The 15,761-nt window shown below is 54.4% G+C and overlaps 1 protein-coding gene across 8 annotated transcripts in view; it reads right to left on the bottom strand.

The window, feature by feature from the left end:
- Nucleotides 1–4,443: 4,443 nt before the first annotated feature.
- TNK2 (tyrosine kinase non receptor 2) overlaps nt 4,444–15,761 on the bottom strand; it is a 38,700-nt gene continuing 27,382 nt past the window's right edge. For 4 of the 8 annotated variants that reach the window (XM_016135244.2, XM_016135235.2, XM_036219093.1 and 1 more), the window contains 7 exons: nt 11,020–11,214; nt 9,476–9,567; nt 8,856–8,900; nt 6,811–8,156; nt 6,615–6,710; nt 6,329–6,456; nt 4,444–5,230 (listed from right to left, as the gene is read on the bottom strand). In XM_016135244.2, the coding sequence (XP_015990730.1) occupies nt 5,224–5,230; nt 6,329–6,456; nt 6,615–6,710; nt 6,811–8,156; nt 8,856–8,900; nt 9,476–9,567; nt 11,020–11,214 (1,909 nt within the window). In that variant the 3' untranslated portion in view covers nt 4,444–5,223. The other 4 variants (XM_016135245.2, XM_016135239.2, XM_016135243.2 and 1 more) reach the window with 2 other exon arrangements.

Here is a 15,761-nt window from a genome sequence, read left to right as displayed (position 1 = left end):
GTTTCTAGTTGTCTACTATTATAAACACTGGTGTGATTAAGTCCCATATGTATATTTTAAAAACAAATTGTTTATTCAAAAAAAGGGGGAGGTACGATGGGTGATGGGTCATCGGGGAGAGTGGTCAGGGAGCACAGCCCTGCTTAGAGAGGACCAGGGGTTCCGAGGAGCCAGGAGGGCCAGCCAAGGCCCACCAGCTCTTTGAGATTAGAGTGTAGCTGCCTCAGTTCAAGGCTTTACACAGTTTATTGCATCCGTGAATTCCAGAGGAATCTTGGTAGAACGAAGATTCTAGTCACTAAGTCCAAGACAGGGCCTGGGTTCCCCATTTCTGACAGGCTCGCAGGTAATACTGATGCGACCGGATCTCATGCCACCCTTTCAGAAGCAAGGCCCCAGGATAAAGGGTGAACACACAGGGTAGGGCCCATGATGGGGCTGTGAGGACAGGACTGCAGATTTTTCCCTCAGAATTTGGTTCAGTGGTTTGTAAAGCTCCACTTTGTCTCTAGCTCACAAAGGCCGGCAAGTGAGGGAGATTCTGCCCACCGTGCACCAGAGCCAAGGAAGATGCAAGGGAGAAGCCATGCAGCCCTGGGGGCCATCCTGGTGGTGGCAGCAGGAACAAAGGGAAAGCTTCAGAGGAGACAGCTGGACCAGTGGGAATTTCCTTACCTGCATGTATTTTTGTTTAACTTTTTATCATGGGAAGTTTCATTCATCCTCTTAATCAAGTAGCACAATGAGCTCTCACAGCCCATTACCAACTTCAAAAATTATCAACTCATGGCGCATTTCCTCTAACTGTCTGGGCTACCCTTAACAGATCACTTCATTCGGAAATATTTTAAAACATATCTCCAAAATATAAGCCCTCTCTTTAAAAACATGTTTTATTTTAATAAAGGAGATAACTCTTTCTGGAAAGCCATTTATCAATATTTGTTAAAATAATGTCACAAAATAAAAATGTTAAAAAAATACTGTGGTAAATAACAGAGTTTCTACACTTCATTTCTATCGGATGAAAAATATGCAGTGTCAAAATATCCTTTAGGAAGGTGAATTAAAAATAAACATGCCTTGAGTATAAAATGTTTAGTAAAAAGGGCAGGTTACAAGACAGTACAAGCCAGATGATGTCGTTTTTATAAAACCATGATACATACAACAAATATGTGCACAGGAACAAAACTGGAAGAAAATATTCCAAACTTTCGAGTAGTTTTCTGGGTAATTTTCTTTCTCATTGTGCTTTTCTAAATGTTGCAATTCAACAAGGGGCATGTCTGACAATCATAAAAAACATTACAAGAAAAGTACAGTGGGGACGGGCACTTGCCCAAAGGGCACTTAGGTCACCCCAGGACTTCTCACTGGCAACTGATTGCACGCCCTCTCTTAGCCCGCAGTGTCCTCCCAGGTAGCCCACGTTTCTCTCCCAGGTTTAGGGGTAGCCTCCTACAGAGCCCCTCACCTAGTTCTTTTTCCTGGCATTAGATCCTAACTGGCCTTTTGGCTTCAGATGGTGGATGAACTTGTTCCTTCACCCCCCAGGCTTCCCTGAGATGAGGCCTTGTAAGCACTCATGGGCTTGGGCCAGCAGCTTTTGGACTTAACTGATTTGTTGGGCAATGACTTTACAGTCTTATCCCTCCCCTGACATTAAACCTGAGACTGCAATGTCACATGTTGCCAATAGATGGTGCTGCCTAACATGAATGCACTTGCCTAGGGGCTCTGAAGAAAGACTTCAGGGATCATTAAAAGAATCGCTGGAGAGAGCAGACTGACATAGCATTGCTACATAAGGGCATGGGGACAAATTTACCACCTACCACTACTACTATCATCACCACACAAGAATAGCTGTTTCAATACCAAAAATGCAGGAAGACAAAAATCTCAGAATAAAGACAGTCCTTGAAATTCAATACATTTTATTCTAAGGAAACCTCAATTGTGTGGTTTATATTATTTCACCTCAGGCCAGTGAAAACTTGACTCTAGACCAGCACTGGCCCTGGCTTGGCCTTTGGGAACTTCTGCTCTAGCAAAGATTCCAGGTCCTTCCATTCCCCAAGTCCAAATTTCTGTACAATTTGCTTCAAAAGATGAATCCCTTTGCATTCCCGACGAGCAGGGATACGTGTGCTAAATCCTTCCTCCACTCATGGAGCTGCGAGCCACTTCTAAGCAGAGCTGTTTCTTAAAAACGCAGATCCTACCTCCTACCTCATCATTTCTCTCTCTTCTGCTTTTGTCTACAAAGTCAGAGAACTCAGCATTTCACACCAGCGGCTTCATGATCCAGGCTTGCCACACTTGCCAGGATCACACGAAAACCACTTCCAATCCACCCCAAAAATGTAACAAAAGGATGGGTGCTGGCCTTGTCAAAGTTCAGTGCTTAGGACAAGCCAGTTTGTGCCTCCATAGCTTTGCACGTGCAGTTCCCTCCACCCGCAAAGCTTTCATGCCCTTACCTTCCTGGCATCCCCATTCTTCCCCATAAAGTCAACACAACGTCACCTCCCCCAGGGAGCCACCTCCTCTGCGGAGTCACCTCTTCTGCTCTCGAGGCACCTGGCGTAAAATGCTCTGAAAGCACTCACCCTGTTGTGACGTTACAGTTCCCTGGGGCGCAGACTGGCTGTGCAACTTGTATCTCCCACGTCAGGGCTTGACACAGAGGTGCTCAACGAATCCTCGCCGAGTTGACCCTCCCATGTCAAGTATCCAACCTGGGTCAGCTACTTCAACACCCTCACTCCCTCTCGATTATTTTCAAGAAACCCAGGACACGCTGGCCAAAAGCTGGCAGAGTGATTGATTGAAAGTGAGCAAAACAGCAGGAAAACCCTGGAATTTAGGGAACTGTATGTCTGGCAAGACCAGTACACTGAGTTACCTGATCCCCTGAGGGACCCTCAGATGCTCTTGTGCTCCACCCTTACAAAATTCTTTCTGGAATACATCAGGTCTGACAGGTCATCATTTACCAAAAGTGACATGTAAAAAAATGGAGTCGACCATGTCTATGACCTATAAGTAAGAATGGCTTGGTGGCCCCCCAGCCATAAAAAAAAGTTTCAAAAACACCTTAAGGGAAAATGTGAAAAGAAGACAATTGTGTACAGAGTTGTGGTGTGTATAAATAATGTAAGCTATTGATAGAGACTGGCAGAAACATGGAAAAATAAAATGTATAATGATTACAGTTTTCTGAGTACTTATCATGGCCCGTGCACTGAACACAATGTTTTACCCATTTGACCGCATTTAATCCTCACCATCGTTCTATAAAGTAGGAATTATTCTCCCCCAGTTTATAGGCTCAGAAAGGTTAAGTAACTTTTCCAAGATCAAACAGCTAAGAATGGAATCTGGGTCTAGCAACAATGCCCAAAAGTTACTTAGTATTTTTTCCCTTTTATGTACTTAACTAAATTTTTTAAATCAGTTAAATATAATTTAATTTCTGCTTTAGTGAACAGAGTAGGTAGAATATGTCTGGATCTGAAGGCTCCAGACTTCCCAGGGTGTAGCCTAGACAGGCCAGCCTAGAGCCACAGACAGAGGCCCAGGACCATTCTGAATGGCCTGTTTTCAGTAAACCCAAGCCATCAGCTTACTTTCTTATGATTTACCTCTTCAGCTGTGACAACTGAACCACCTCCTCTAAGGAGAGCAGTTCAGAAAGCTCGGTCATTATTGCACACCCCCTGACAGGAGTCCCCCACGTCTAGGAACTCATCCTTCGGTTGCAAGTGAAAAATAACCTACATACGCCATGTATTGCAGCAGTGGTTGTAACTGCAAAGGATTGGAAACTAAAATGTCCACTCATCAAAAGGGGTCTGGTTAGATAGATTATGGTACATCCATACATCCATGCAATCCAAACAAGAATGTGGAAGCTCTTTCAATGACTAAGGAACTCTCCAAAATACTGTAAAAAAAAAAAAAAGAAAGAAACACACGAGAACCTCTGGGGAGGGAAGGGGGAAAGCTGGGGTGGGAGACTTCACCCTATACTGCTCTGTACCTTTTGAATTTTGAAAATTGTGAAATATGTCATTCAGAAAAACAATTAAAATACTTGACATACTGAAGCCTTCCTTGTTACTAAATTTCTAGCTTAGCTCCAGCTAATTGTGTTCTGTTCTCTCCTGAGGTATATCCTGCCTTATGGAACTCTAGAGCAAAAACATGGGGACTGTGAGTCAGTGGCTACATCCGGTGGGGGCTCTGACCCTCTGTCAGCCCCAGAAGGGGAGAGACCACTTAGGGTCAACGAGGCCTGCACTTCTTTCCTCTGTCCATAGGTGGTGCTATGGGGCCTGCTGCCCTAGACAGATGGCAATAGCTTGGGGGGTGGGGGTGGGGTCGGCCGAGGCCTCAGGCTGCTGATCAAGAAGCACAGACACAGGCAGGCACAAGTAAGTAACATAAAATAGAAACTAACTTTATTTCTCTGGAAGAAGCAGATATCCATAGCTGGGGAAGCAACTTTGGCAACAGAAGTTGGTGGGCAAACATGGAACGCACAGGGAAGGAGTGGGGTCAGAGGAAGCACTGGTGTCCCTCCAGGGCGGCTGCCCCCCTGGTCTCCTTCCAACTCTGGGGCCTTGGGCCCTGGTCCCTGCCAGAGAACTATCTGGCACCCTTGCTCTGCTTCCTGAGCCACCTCAGGCTATTTCTAGGCACAAGATCCTAAGACCAGCCAAGTCCCATAACATGTCCGTGGCAAAGCCACAAGTCACATTCTGTCCAACACCCCAACTGCCCACCAGGGGCTTCCTGGAGAAGGGCCCAGCCCTTTGCTGGTCCACCTTTCCATGTGGCCAACACATCCTCCCAGCCTGTGGTCAAGCCTGGCTTCCCCATCGGCAGGACTTGGGGACACACTCCAGCCACAGGCCCGACCGGGTGGAGCCAGAGGCTGGTCAGCCGCAGGGCCTGCTGAGGCCACCGCCAGGCCTGCTTTCACAGGGCTCCTTCCTACACCTTGGCAAGGGGCACCAAGGGCTGAACTGAAGTTGCAGGGGCAGCGCTGAGTGAGGGAGGGACGGGCAAAGTAGGGCTCCCAGCCTCTTGCTGCCTTGATCTCTCCCTGCCGCGGCAGCAAGTTCTCCATGCCTGGGATGGGCATCTCCCCACCCTCCACAGGACAGGCTCAACGGAGTTCTTCAGGGCAGACCCCCTGGCTCTCCAGACATCTCAGCGCCTAAAGCAAGGGAAAGAACCAGAAAGACCCTCCATCAACAGGGCTAGCGCAACAGAGTATGGAATGCGCAGTGTAGGAGGGCCTCTCAGTGCCAGGCAAATCGGTTGAAAACTGGTAATTCTAGGCAATAATTTTGGAACTTATCATCCTGGGATGCCTTTTTTCTTTAAAGAACTAAAAATAAGAAACCAGCAGGATTATGTTTTAAGAGTACCCAAGGTTCACAGACACAGTAAAGCTTGTTTATTTGGATGCAGATGAGTATGAATTTACTAATGGTGTCGGGTGTGCCAGACGCTTGTGGTGACAGATGAGGCATCCCTCCTTAATAGTAATCCTGTCTATAAGAGAGGCACTGTCATTCACACGCTTTACAGATGAGGACCTGAGAGATCAGAACGCGTGTGTGAGCTGCCACGGTGGTGAGCAGGAGGCCGGGCTCTCCCTCAGGCTGTCTGCTGCCACAGCCCTACTGCTCTGAAACTCACACTCCACCGGGGCCTCTTGAGGGACGACGTTGGGAGGGATGACGTTGCGATCTATCTGTTTGAGCACTTTTGACTTGGTAAAACTTTCACGTACGTGTATTTACACTACCTATCACTGTTATGTACATAACTATTATTTTGTTAGGTATACGTATGTTTAAATTCTTTACAGGAAAGTAATGAAGTTTTTTTATTTGACTTTCCTTTAAAAAGGCACTAAAACTGTGTTACTTTAAACTGAACTGTGAAATGCAGAGGTGAGAAACATCTGTTTAAATCACTGAGTCCTCAACTGCTGCTCTCTGAAGGCCGCTCAGAGAGCAGCTGCGCAAATAAGCCCCCTGTAACCAGAGAACCTACAACTGCCTCTTACTCATTAGTTCACGTGAACAAAGTGGCTAAAAGTCTACATAAGTGCGCTCAAGAGAGTCTACTCATCCACACTGGTCTTCGCCCGGGGGCGGGGCCCACCTTCCCTCCTTCCGGCCGGGGAGCCGTGACTCCTGCCGGTGCAAGGCCTGCAAGGAACTAAATGGGCTTTTTCCTGGAGTGGTGTGGTCCAGGACGCCCCTCTGGGACAGGTAGGTGGCAGGGTGTGACGTTCACTCACTTGTGATGGGCAGGGCCACAGGAGCCCAGAAGGTGGCAGCCAGCTTGCTCCAGGTTCCAGTCGAACATCTCCAGCACTTTGTGGCACTCGCCTCGCGGCCGCAGACCCAACCCAAACAGCTGCTCCACCTAAGGAGCAGAAGGTGGTGCCATGGGACACACTGGGGCCAAGGGTCACCGGAGCAGGGTGGGGGCAGAGCCGGGGGGGTGGGGCAGTAAGGAAGGGGAGAAGAGCAGAATAGTCTTCAGGGTCCCTGAAAACCAGAGTGGGCAGGAGGTGGTGGTACCTTCAGATACTGGGCAGCCCTCTGCACGCTCCAGCTGTGGCTCTGCAGGGCCGCCTGGCACTCCTCTGTGGTCACCCCATGCACCATGGCCTGCAGCTGGGCACACCCACCCACCCATCAGCACCACTTGGGGCCACTCTTCCAGGGCCCTTGTGCCTCTGCCCCTCCCTACCCAGTAGCCAGGTCTGGTACTCACCATCTGAATCTTATCTGCTGGCCGTCCAGCCTCTGGCCCGTCTCCAGGACATCCCCTCTGTAGTAGTCGAGTACTGGCCCTCAAGGCTGCTGGCCGGGCCCCTGGGTTGCTGTTGTTGGTGGAGAAGTTGGCCTTGGGGTCTGGGGTAGCCTGGGGCATAGGTCGGACAGTGGCAGTGGGGGCAGCAGGGGCTGGGGTGCTGGGTGGGGGCAGCAGGGGCACAGGCAAGGGGGCTGGCTCTTCGGGGCTGTGGGCCTCACGCAGGAAGCGCTGGTAGCGCTCCAGATAGGGTGGGCGCTCAGGCAGCAGGTAGTAGTGGGTGTTGCTGACCTTCTTGCCATCACGGACGATGGGCAGGATGCAGGGACCAGCCCGTGGGCCAGGCGCCTGGATCACCTGGGGTGTGGCATACTTGGGGTCTGAGGCAAAGCTTTGGGTGGTAGGCATGGTCTTCCCAGGTGAACTTGAGAGCCGGGATGGCAGCGGGGAGCTACCACGTGGCAGCAGAGGGCTGGGGGTCCTCGAGCCTTGAGGGGACAGGGGCTCCCGGGGAGGTACTCGGGGAGGGGAGGCAGGTCCAGGCCACCGCGCCATCTCTTCCTCGCCTGAAGGGGCTGGAGATAGCTCACCTCGTGGGCGCGTGGGCCTTGGGGGAATGGGCACCCGAGGGGGCACCTGGGGCTTGTCATCGCCCACTGGGCTAGGTGAGGGGACCAGAGAACTGGCCGGGACCTGCAGTTGCTGCATGCACTCCTGCTGCAGCGCCTGGAAGATCTCTTCGGTCTGGGCCAAGTTGGGTGGCTTGCTCCCACTCTGGGGAGGGAGGAACAGGTTGTCCTCCAGGGGTGGGAGCAGTCGCGCCTGCTCAGGCACAAAGGCGTAATTGGTCTCGCCCTGGTTGGGTCCAGGAGAGACCCCTGTGCCCACCAGGGTGCTGTTGATGGAGCACACCTCAAAGTCATCCTCATCTTGGGCCACATCGTCATAGGCGGGAGGCGGGGGCAGCGGGCGCGCATCCCAGTCCACCACAGGCGTGGGGTGCAGGGGCCGGGGCAGTGCCCGAGTGGGGCTCTGCGGCGGGGTCTTGTCCAGCAAGGAGCAGGCGTCCATGGCCAGCTGCGCCAGCGAGGGCGCGGAGGGCCGTGGGGCAGGGACCACAGGCTCTTCACCGAAGTCGATGAGTGTGACCTCAGTGTCGCTGCTGCGGCCTGCCTTGGTGCCTGGCACCCGGGCCGAGGGCTTTGTCAGCCACAGCCCACGGGGCAGGCCTGGCTTCCTCAGGCCCAGCCTCTTGAAGTCACTGGACAGGGGGTCTTGGTCCTCACTCACAGGATCATAGGTTGGTTCTGCAATGGAAAGGAGACCCAGGCAGGGAGGCAGTGTTAGGCAGGCGGATGGGAAAGCTGGGGTATGGGAAAAAAGCCAAGTGTCCCCAACTCCCCCGGAGATCAGCCCTCTCAGCTGTCAAACTCTCAGCGCACACTGACCCTTTTCCAAACAGGAGGGGAGAGCCTGCTCTGGGCACTGTCAGACAGTCACATGGTGGGTGAGCCCCTGCCTCCATCTCAGCTAAGGCAAGCAAAAGCCCATACCCGCCTGCTTCTGATGCCCTCTCCATCTGCACAAGACCTCAAGTGCCCCTTGCCCTGGTTAGTAACCCTTACCCTCCCCACCCCCCATTACAGCAGGCCATTAGTGCAGGCAGGGGCCTATGGGCAACCCCACCAATAAGAGAAACAGGAACTCCTGACCCACCATCATGGAAGGCCAGCCTCTGCAAATCCCAAAGGGAATGAAGCAGGCAGGCAATGGCAGAGAGGGGCACAGGTGGGCGCCAGGACCACACAGTTGCTCCAGAAGCCCAGGTTCTGGGGGGGGGGGGGGGTGGGGAGAGGCAAGCACGCTGGGCCAGCTAAAGCTCACAGCACACACCCGCTTCCCCTCCCGCCCAGCCAGTCACCAGGACTCTGTACCTTCCAGGATGAGAGGAGGAATGACAGGAGAGAGGGGGCAGGGGCCAAGGCACCGAGAGCAGCCCCACTTACTCTGAGTGAAGATGGCGGGCTGAGGTGGGCGAGGTGGAGGCTCCCCTGCAGGAAGGGCCATGCAGAGAGTAGAGAGGGGAAGAGCAAGACAGACAGAGGACAAGGGAGGAAGAAAAGCCAGACAAGAGGGCAGGGCGTGGAGAAAGAGAGAGCGCGGTGAATAGGGGTGAGTGAGTGTACAAACCCAAGAGCAATGGGAAGCAATGGGGCGGCAGGATGGGAAAAACCATATTCCGGAATGACAGGCCCAGGATCTAGGGGGTGGATGAGGCTCCTGGCCAAGATGAAGCCTGTGGGGTAGTTTTGGCTTAGAAGAGGAGAGTGGGATTAGGGTGGGTAAGGAAGGGCTAGGCTCTGAGCACGGTGAAAGGGATGAGGGTGGAGAGAGCTGAGGCCACAGGCCAACGCGGGACTGACCGAGGAGGCCCACCTCGGCGGATACAGCTGCCTCTCATCTTCCACCCCACACCCAGCTGGAGCCAGGGACACAGCTGTCCCCCTGCTGCCCTGACCCAACCATCGTCTCAGAGCCAGAACAGCCGGCTCAGGGCTGGCCTGAGAAAATAGTGCCCCTGGCCAGCTGATGAACTAGGGTACGCCGGGGAGCTGGGGGCTCTTACTTTTCGCCCTTCCCAGATGCTGGGTTGGGCGGGAGGCGCTCAGGTCCACGCTCAGCAGGTCCGGAGGGTCCATCGGGTTTCCCAGATACAGTCTGTGGGGAGGAACCAGGTCAGAGGGCGGGCGACCACTGTGGAGTGGTGGCAGTGAGGAAACCTCTGGAGGAGATGCCGGGCCTGTCCGGTGGGCTCGGCATCTAAGAGATCACCTCGTCCAAGGCTCTCACAGGTGAGCATCTGCAGCACAGGACTTCTGACTCCCAGCAGCGCCCTTCTACAGAGCGACACTGTAACCAGCGGAGGGCGCTATGGAAAGGGGACAGGAAAGGGCTCCGGACTGCCAGTGAAAAAGCCTAAGGCCGGCCGTAGAGGCTCCAGGAACAACCGATAAGGGTAGAGCAGGCCCTCTGCCACCCGGTGGCACCACGACCCACACCCGGCAGCCACCTACTGGCACTCTCTTCTCTGCTGCCAGGCCCAGAGGCATCCGGCTGCGCTCCCCAGTCAGGGTGGGCAGGAGGCACCCTTCGACCCTACTGCCAGGAGTCAGGAGTGGCGGCGCCCGCTCTGTTCCCAATTCACCCTCAACCCTGTACCGATTGTCAGGATCTGGGACTTAGTCACTGTGGCTGATTAAAGCCCAGAGGAATGGGGCTGGGCTGGCCACGGCACGCCAGGAGCAGGGCAGAGGGCACCGGGCCTCCTTCTGGAAGTGTCTGTGCTCTCCTGCCCCAACGCTCTCAGGCCCTCACCTGGCTCTGGCAGTGACACGCACGGGGCTGCCCTCCCAGAGCTTAGTGCTCTGGTATGTGGGAACACACAGGGGAAGGGTCTGCTTCACCATGGCCCTCTGGGCAGAAACATGCATCAGAAGTCAGAGGAACAATGGCTGCTGAGAACAGGGGCCTGAAAGCCCCTTGAGGCCAGCAGAGGCAAGGTGGCCTGGTGTGAAGGACTGCCAGGTGGAATCCAGGGGCAGGGCACCCAGGAAGTGACTAATTCTTCTCTGTATCCTCCCTAGATGCCCCCAGTGACCTCATCCTTTCACTTAAAGGAGACTGAACTCCTATCCTAGGCAGAGTGAGCAGCAGGTAGGGCGCTGAGCTGCTGCCTAACGTGTGCTCTGAAGTCCCCCCACAGTGAGCTCTTTCTGTGACTTGTACCCTTGGGCCTGACAGGGCAAGTTCCAATCTCCCGGGCTCTCAACTACCAGCAAGAGAAGGGAGACTGCTACTCAAATGATAGGGTTCATGGAAAAGGCTTTCCCACTGAACTGCTTCCAAAAGCTGCTCCCAAGGCCAGCTTCCTAAGGCCAGTGTACCACGGGGGCTTCAAGCTGCAGCCCCCAGGGCCTTTCCACCAAATGTAAGTGCGGGTCCATCCTTTGTCCTAACCTTAATCCTGCTGGTAGGAAAAAGCTGCTGGGCAAAAAGAGACCCTCTTACCCTCTGGTTATGGCGAGGACTTTGGAAACCTGAAAGAGCCTGCATGCGCGGGGAGGAGCTGCTGGCCGCGATCCCCAGGCGGGGCCCCTGCCCAGTACTCACTCATCGATCTTGTCGGGAAAGCCCCAGCAGTGGCGGGGGTCGCTGTCGCCATGCCCCGTGTGGATGAAGCTATTCTGCAGGGGCTGGCTGATGTCCTGGGCTGATAGGCCGGCCACGGAGGTCACCACGTTGCGAGGGAAGGGCCCCACACACAGCGTCCTCGTGTTCTGCCCTCGCCACCAGTAATTCTCAGCCCTGCCCAAGAAGGATGACATGGTAAGCACCAGGGTGTGGTGTGACAGCCTCAAGGAGTGGGACCCTTCCCATACCAAGCTCTTTAGCTATGATATCTTACCACCTTGGCAGAAGGGACCATGTGGGTCAAGGCCCCAAGACCAGGGTGGTCCACAATCAGCCGGCCTCCGCCTAGCAGCCCCCCACAAGCCTGGCCACTCCCACAGTAGAGGACCTGGCTGTTGGCACACAGCCTTATTGTAAGATACCTAGGTGGGTGAGATAGCTTTTCCTACAGTTTACAAATAAGAAAACAGGTTCAAACAAGTGAAATGACTTGCCTACAGTTACCAAAAAGATTGCAGCAAACCCAGGATTCAAATCCAGTTGTTAGTCTGTAAAGCCAGAGCCCTTCTCAAATACCACCTGGCCTCCCTCCTCCTCTGACAAGAACTGGAGCCCGGTCCTCTTCTGGCCACCCGATTTCACTCTTCGGCCCAGTACCAAGAGTTATGAGCTTTGGAGGCCCAAGAGAGCACCATGGTCTTGGCACCGGGCTTGAGGCCAAGCCCTCCAACCGCAACCCGTCTCCTTCATGCCTTTGGAAGCACCTGGGGCAACCCGCACCTTCATGTCACCGGTTACTGTATCTCCAGTGCCTTTCACAAGCTCCTGGTAGGGCTGTGGGACCCTCGCCCTCATCCCATCCACCTCCTTGGAAGGAGCTCTAATCCCGTCTTAAGCAAAGGGCAAGAAGAGAACCCAGCCTCCCGGTGTGGCTGGACTACCAACCCCTCATTCTGACTGCAGACAGATACACAACTTGTCAGGCAGCCTAAGCCCCTGGGGTGGCAAGGAAGAACAGAGCACCATCGAATGCCATGAGGCTCCTGCGCCTGCTGCTGGGGTCACTCGCCCCTGACGATGTGGGCAATACCTGGGCTAAGGCAGAGGTGGTGACTGCCTCGTGCTGCTGTGGTAGATACATGTGGCACCAACCTACAAGCCCTGTCAATCCCCCACCTGCATGCTACCTGTCCACGGCCAGGAACGTAAAGAGAGGTCTCCAAACTGCAGCAAGACTGGTGGAACTGGGGGAGACTGGAGGCTGGAAGGAGGCAGGAAGGTACGAGCACCAGGACCCTCCTCCATGAAGTGATGCGGCCCACTGGGGCATCGTGACCCCAACACAGCCTGTTCCAGAGACCAAAGTTGAACCCCACGAGCACGGCAGTCCCTGGGAAGCTGAGAAGTGAGGCAGGGGAGGGATAGGAGCCCAGCCTCCTTGTAAACAAGGTCGCTGACCGGCCCACCACAGACACAGCAACCCTGTGATTACCACCCTGCCCTCCGGGTGGGAAGGGCAGGAAAGGAAGGAAGAAGAGAGGATGACAACACCCGGGAAGAGGAGACAAAGCCCATCCGAAAATAGCAGGGCCATTCCAAGGAGGAAAATGCTGTCCCTATACCCCCAGGGCCAGCTGAGGTTGAGGGCCACCGGGAAAGAGGGTGGGGAGGCATGCCTGGCACCAAGGTGCCCTGCTGCTACCCTCCCCCAACACTCCCTGAATTTGGAGAGCCCCTCCACAGATCTGCCTCAGACAGAAACCCCAGGGCTGGACACTGGACTCTGCTCCCCACTCCTCCTCAGCGGTGCTCATTAACTGGGGTGAGAAATGCAGTCGAGGCAGACATGCAGTACAGGGCACAATGTACTCATGGCCGAGACCATGACCATGCCCTTCCTGTGTGGACCCCCTCAGCTAAGCTGGACCGGCAGGAGGTCACTCCCTCCCCTCCTTTTCTTTTGCCAACACAGCCAAGCTCCTCATACAGGAGCCTCCTTTGCAGCCACTTCTGAGAACAAGAAGGGACACCAAGCCCACCTCCCTTCATTACAAGTATGGCTGAGGCAAGAGCCACCAATGACTGCTGGGGGTCCTGACACTACTCCTCAAAAATGTCTTTGCTCCTGGGAGGGGGAGGCAAGCGTAGAGCGTGTATGTGAGAAAGAGGCCCCTTGGGGATTACACCACAAGCACACTGACCCTGACAAGGCGCAAATTTAACTCCTGAGATAGCCAATAAGATGGTCAAAGCTGTGTCACGCTCCCCTCCCACCTGTCTCCCTCTGAGACTCAGTGGGGCCAACCTACCTAAACCCCAGAAAGGACCAAGCCCTGTCCTTCCCACCAGCCTGCTCTGGCCATGCCATCTCTTCCCCCTCCAACAGGCCAGAGTCTCCATGGCAACAACAGGAGAGCCAGGCCCACCATGTCAACCAATAGTCACTGCAGCAAAGATACAAAGACACGGAAGGATAAAAGGTCCCAGCAGCTCCAGCAAAAACTTCCTACTTCCTGCTCCTGCCAGTGTCCTGGAATAAGCAAAATGTGAAGCTGAGGCCTGGACTGAGAACTACCTAAGGATGTCCCAACTCCACTGGGGATCGGCCTCTGAAATCTCAGCCCCTCGTCCCAGTCCTGGCCTAAATTAATCCAGAAATGGCTGACAAATGTGGCTTAAACATTCTGCTCAAAACACCACCCCACCCACTTCTCTCTGGGCGTCCCAGGCAGCGCCTGGCCTTGAGGAACACAGACCCTTGCTGCTTCTTCTCTCACCTACCACAAGAAGCAGAGGCTCCAGGGTCCAGCACAGGCCAAGGACCTACAGAAGGATTTCAGAAACCTGTATCTCCCTTCTCCAAATCAATAAACACAGAAGAGAGAAGTGCTACAAGCCATCCGAGGCTCCAAGTAAGACCCCCTGGAAAAGAGCAGACATTGTCTGTCCTCCTGTCTAGACCGAGCCTCATGAGCTTGACTCACGGAACAGCAAAGTGATTCTCTGCCCATTGCCTGGTACCTCAAGCAGTACTGAGCCTTCAGAACCAGTCAGAGCTAGGGGCAAGGGGGTTCCCAGGCTCTGGACTAGGAAACGAATGCTGGAGACAGCTTCCGCCAGATGGAATACAAGACCAACAGAAGGGTACAGACAGAGAGAGAGCTCCGAGGCAGGCTAAGAGACAGAGAAACAGCCAGGGACCCGCAAGTACAAACCCAGGCCCAAAGGGACACTCACAGAGAGCCCATCCACCCAGAGACATGGAGACAGAGCCAGCCAAACAGATTCAGGCACCATGGAAACAAGGGGGCAGTTAAAGCTCTGGTACCACCAACACACAGGCCCACTCCCAAAGCTCCACCGGTTGTCATGGCCTCCTGCCCCTCACCTCCCACATCCTGAGCAGCTCCAGGGACCAAGGGCGGGCACTGTGGTACAAATCGGCTGGTGGCCCTGGAGGAGGAGTGCACAGAGCCCACACTGGCAGGCAGCAAGGAGCCTGTGACAGAAGGGCAGGGTGGGACATGCCCACAGCAACTTCCCAAGAAGAGAGCTCCCTGACCCCTCCCATTGCCTACCTAGCTCCAGACATGACCCAGGGCGTTAGCTCCAGAGACACACGCCCCTGAGAAATAAGAAGCTCCTGAGTCACCACCAGGAAACACTGGGCCCTGGCACACAGGCCCCCACTGAGAGCAAGGGATGGGAGAAGTAAAGACCTGGGGACTACAGGGCACAGAGGGGTCAAGTCCAAAGCCCTCTGGTTCCTAGAGGTGAGAATGGTTGCAGACCTAGACTTCTGACTTATGGTCCTAACATGCACCTCCAGAGGGGCCCTCACCCCTAATCTTCCTATTTCCAGAATGTTCTCCCAGAGTGCCAGGCCTGCAGTCCCTTCCCTGGCCCCTCAGCTCCAAACCACAGACTACATTCCTTCTTGTCCTCCAGGAACAGGGAATCACCTTTGCTTCCTTCCTCTTCCAGGCCTCCATGCTCACCCCCTACTCCAAAGGGACCTGGTGCCTGCCCTGCCCTAACCAGTTCCTCAGATACCCTGAAGTACAGATAACAGAGGGTGGGGTGAACGGCTCCATGCAGGAGCTTTTGGGGGCTGCCGGAGATGCTGCCTGTAGATAGACATGTGTTGCAAGGTGTGAAGAGGAAAGGGCCAGAAATGAAGCCCTGCAAGGGAAGCCTGGGGACAGAGAGGCCAGAGTGGGAGGCCCAGAAGATAGAGGGGAGCCTGGGCAAGAGCAGTGGGGCCCAGTGGAAAGGCAGGAGCTGCCAGGAAGAGGGTGGAGTGACTCTGGGGTACTGAACTATGCCCCTGTGGGTAGTCAAGAGTCCTTATCCTGGGAGGAGGCAGGAAGGAAAAGGGAGGGAGAGGATTAGAGGAAGAAGTTTAGGAGCTCCAGAGTCTCCAGTTGTAGTCCTGAGGCTTGGCTGCCTCACCATAATGGCAGTTTGGCTCTGACCCACACAACCAGGGCTGGAGCAGAGTGAGTAAAGGGTGATGGAGGTGGTGCTAGGCAGGAAAACACCCCCAAAGCAGGAGCACCTGCATGCGTACTTAACCCCAAGCACTCAGGGGCAGATCCAGGCCTGCCCTCCCATCCTTGCACAGTTCAGGCCCGCCACCGCCTAGGTGTTGCCATGGGAACCGTGGATGCAGAAGAGCTCTTGATCAGCCAGCCCCTCCAGCCTGCACACTTCAAGACAGT

Source organism: Rousettus aegyptiacus, unplaced genomic scaffold, assembly GCF_014176215.1.
Source record: "Rousettus aegyptiacus isolate mRouAeg1 unplaced genomic scaffold, mRouAeg1.p scaffold_m13_p_4, whole genome shotgun sequence".
Lineage (NCBI taxonomy): Eukaryota > Metazoa > Chordata > Mammalia > Chiroptera > Pteropodidae > Rousettus > Rousettus aegyptiacus.
The sequence above is the reverse complement of the archived record's forward strand: the minus strand, read 5'-3'. Positions and strand labels throughout refer to the sequence as shown.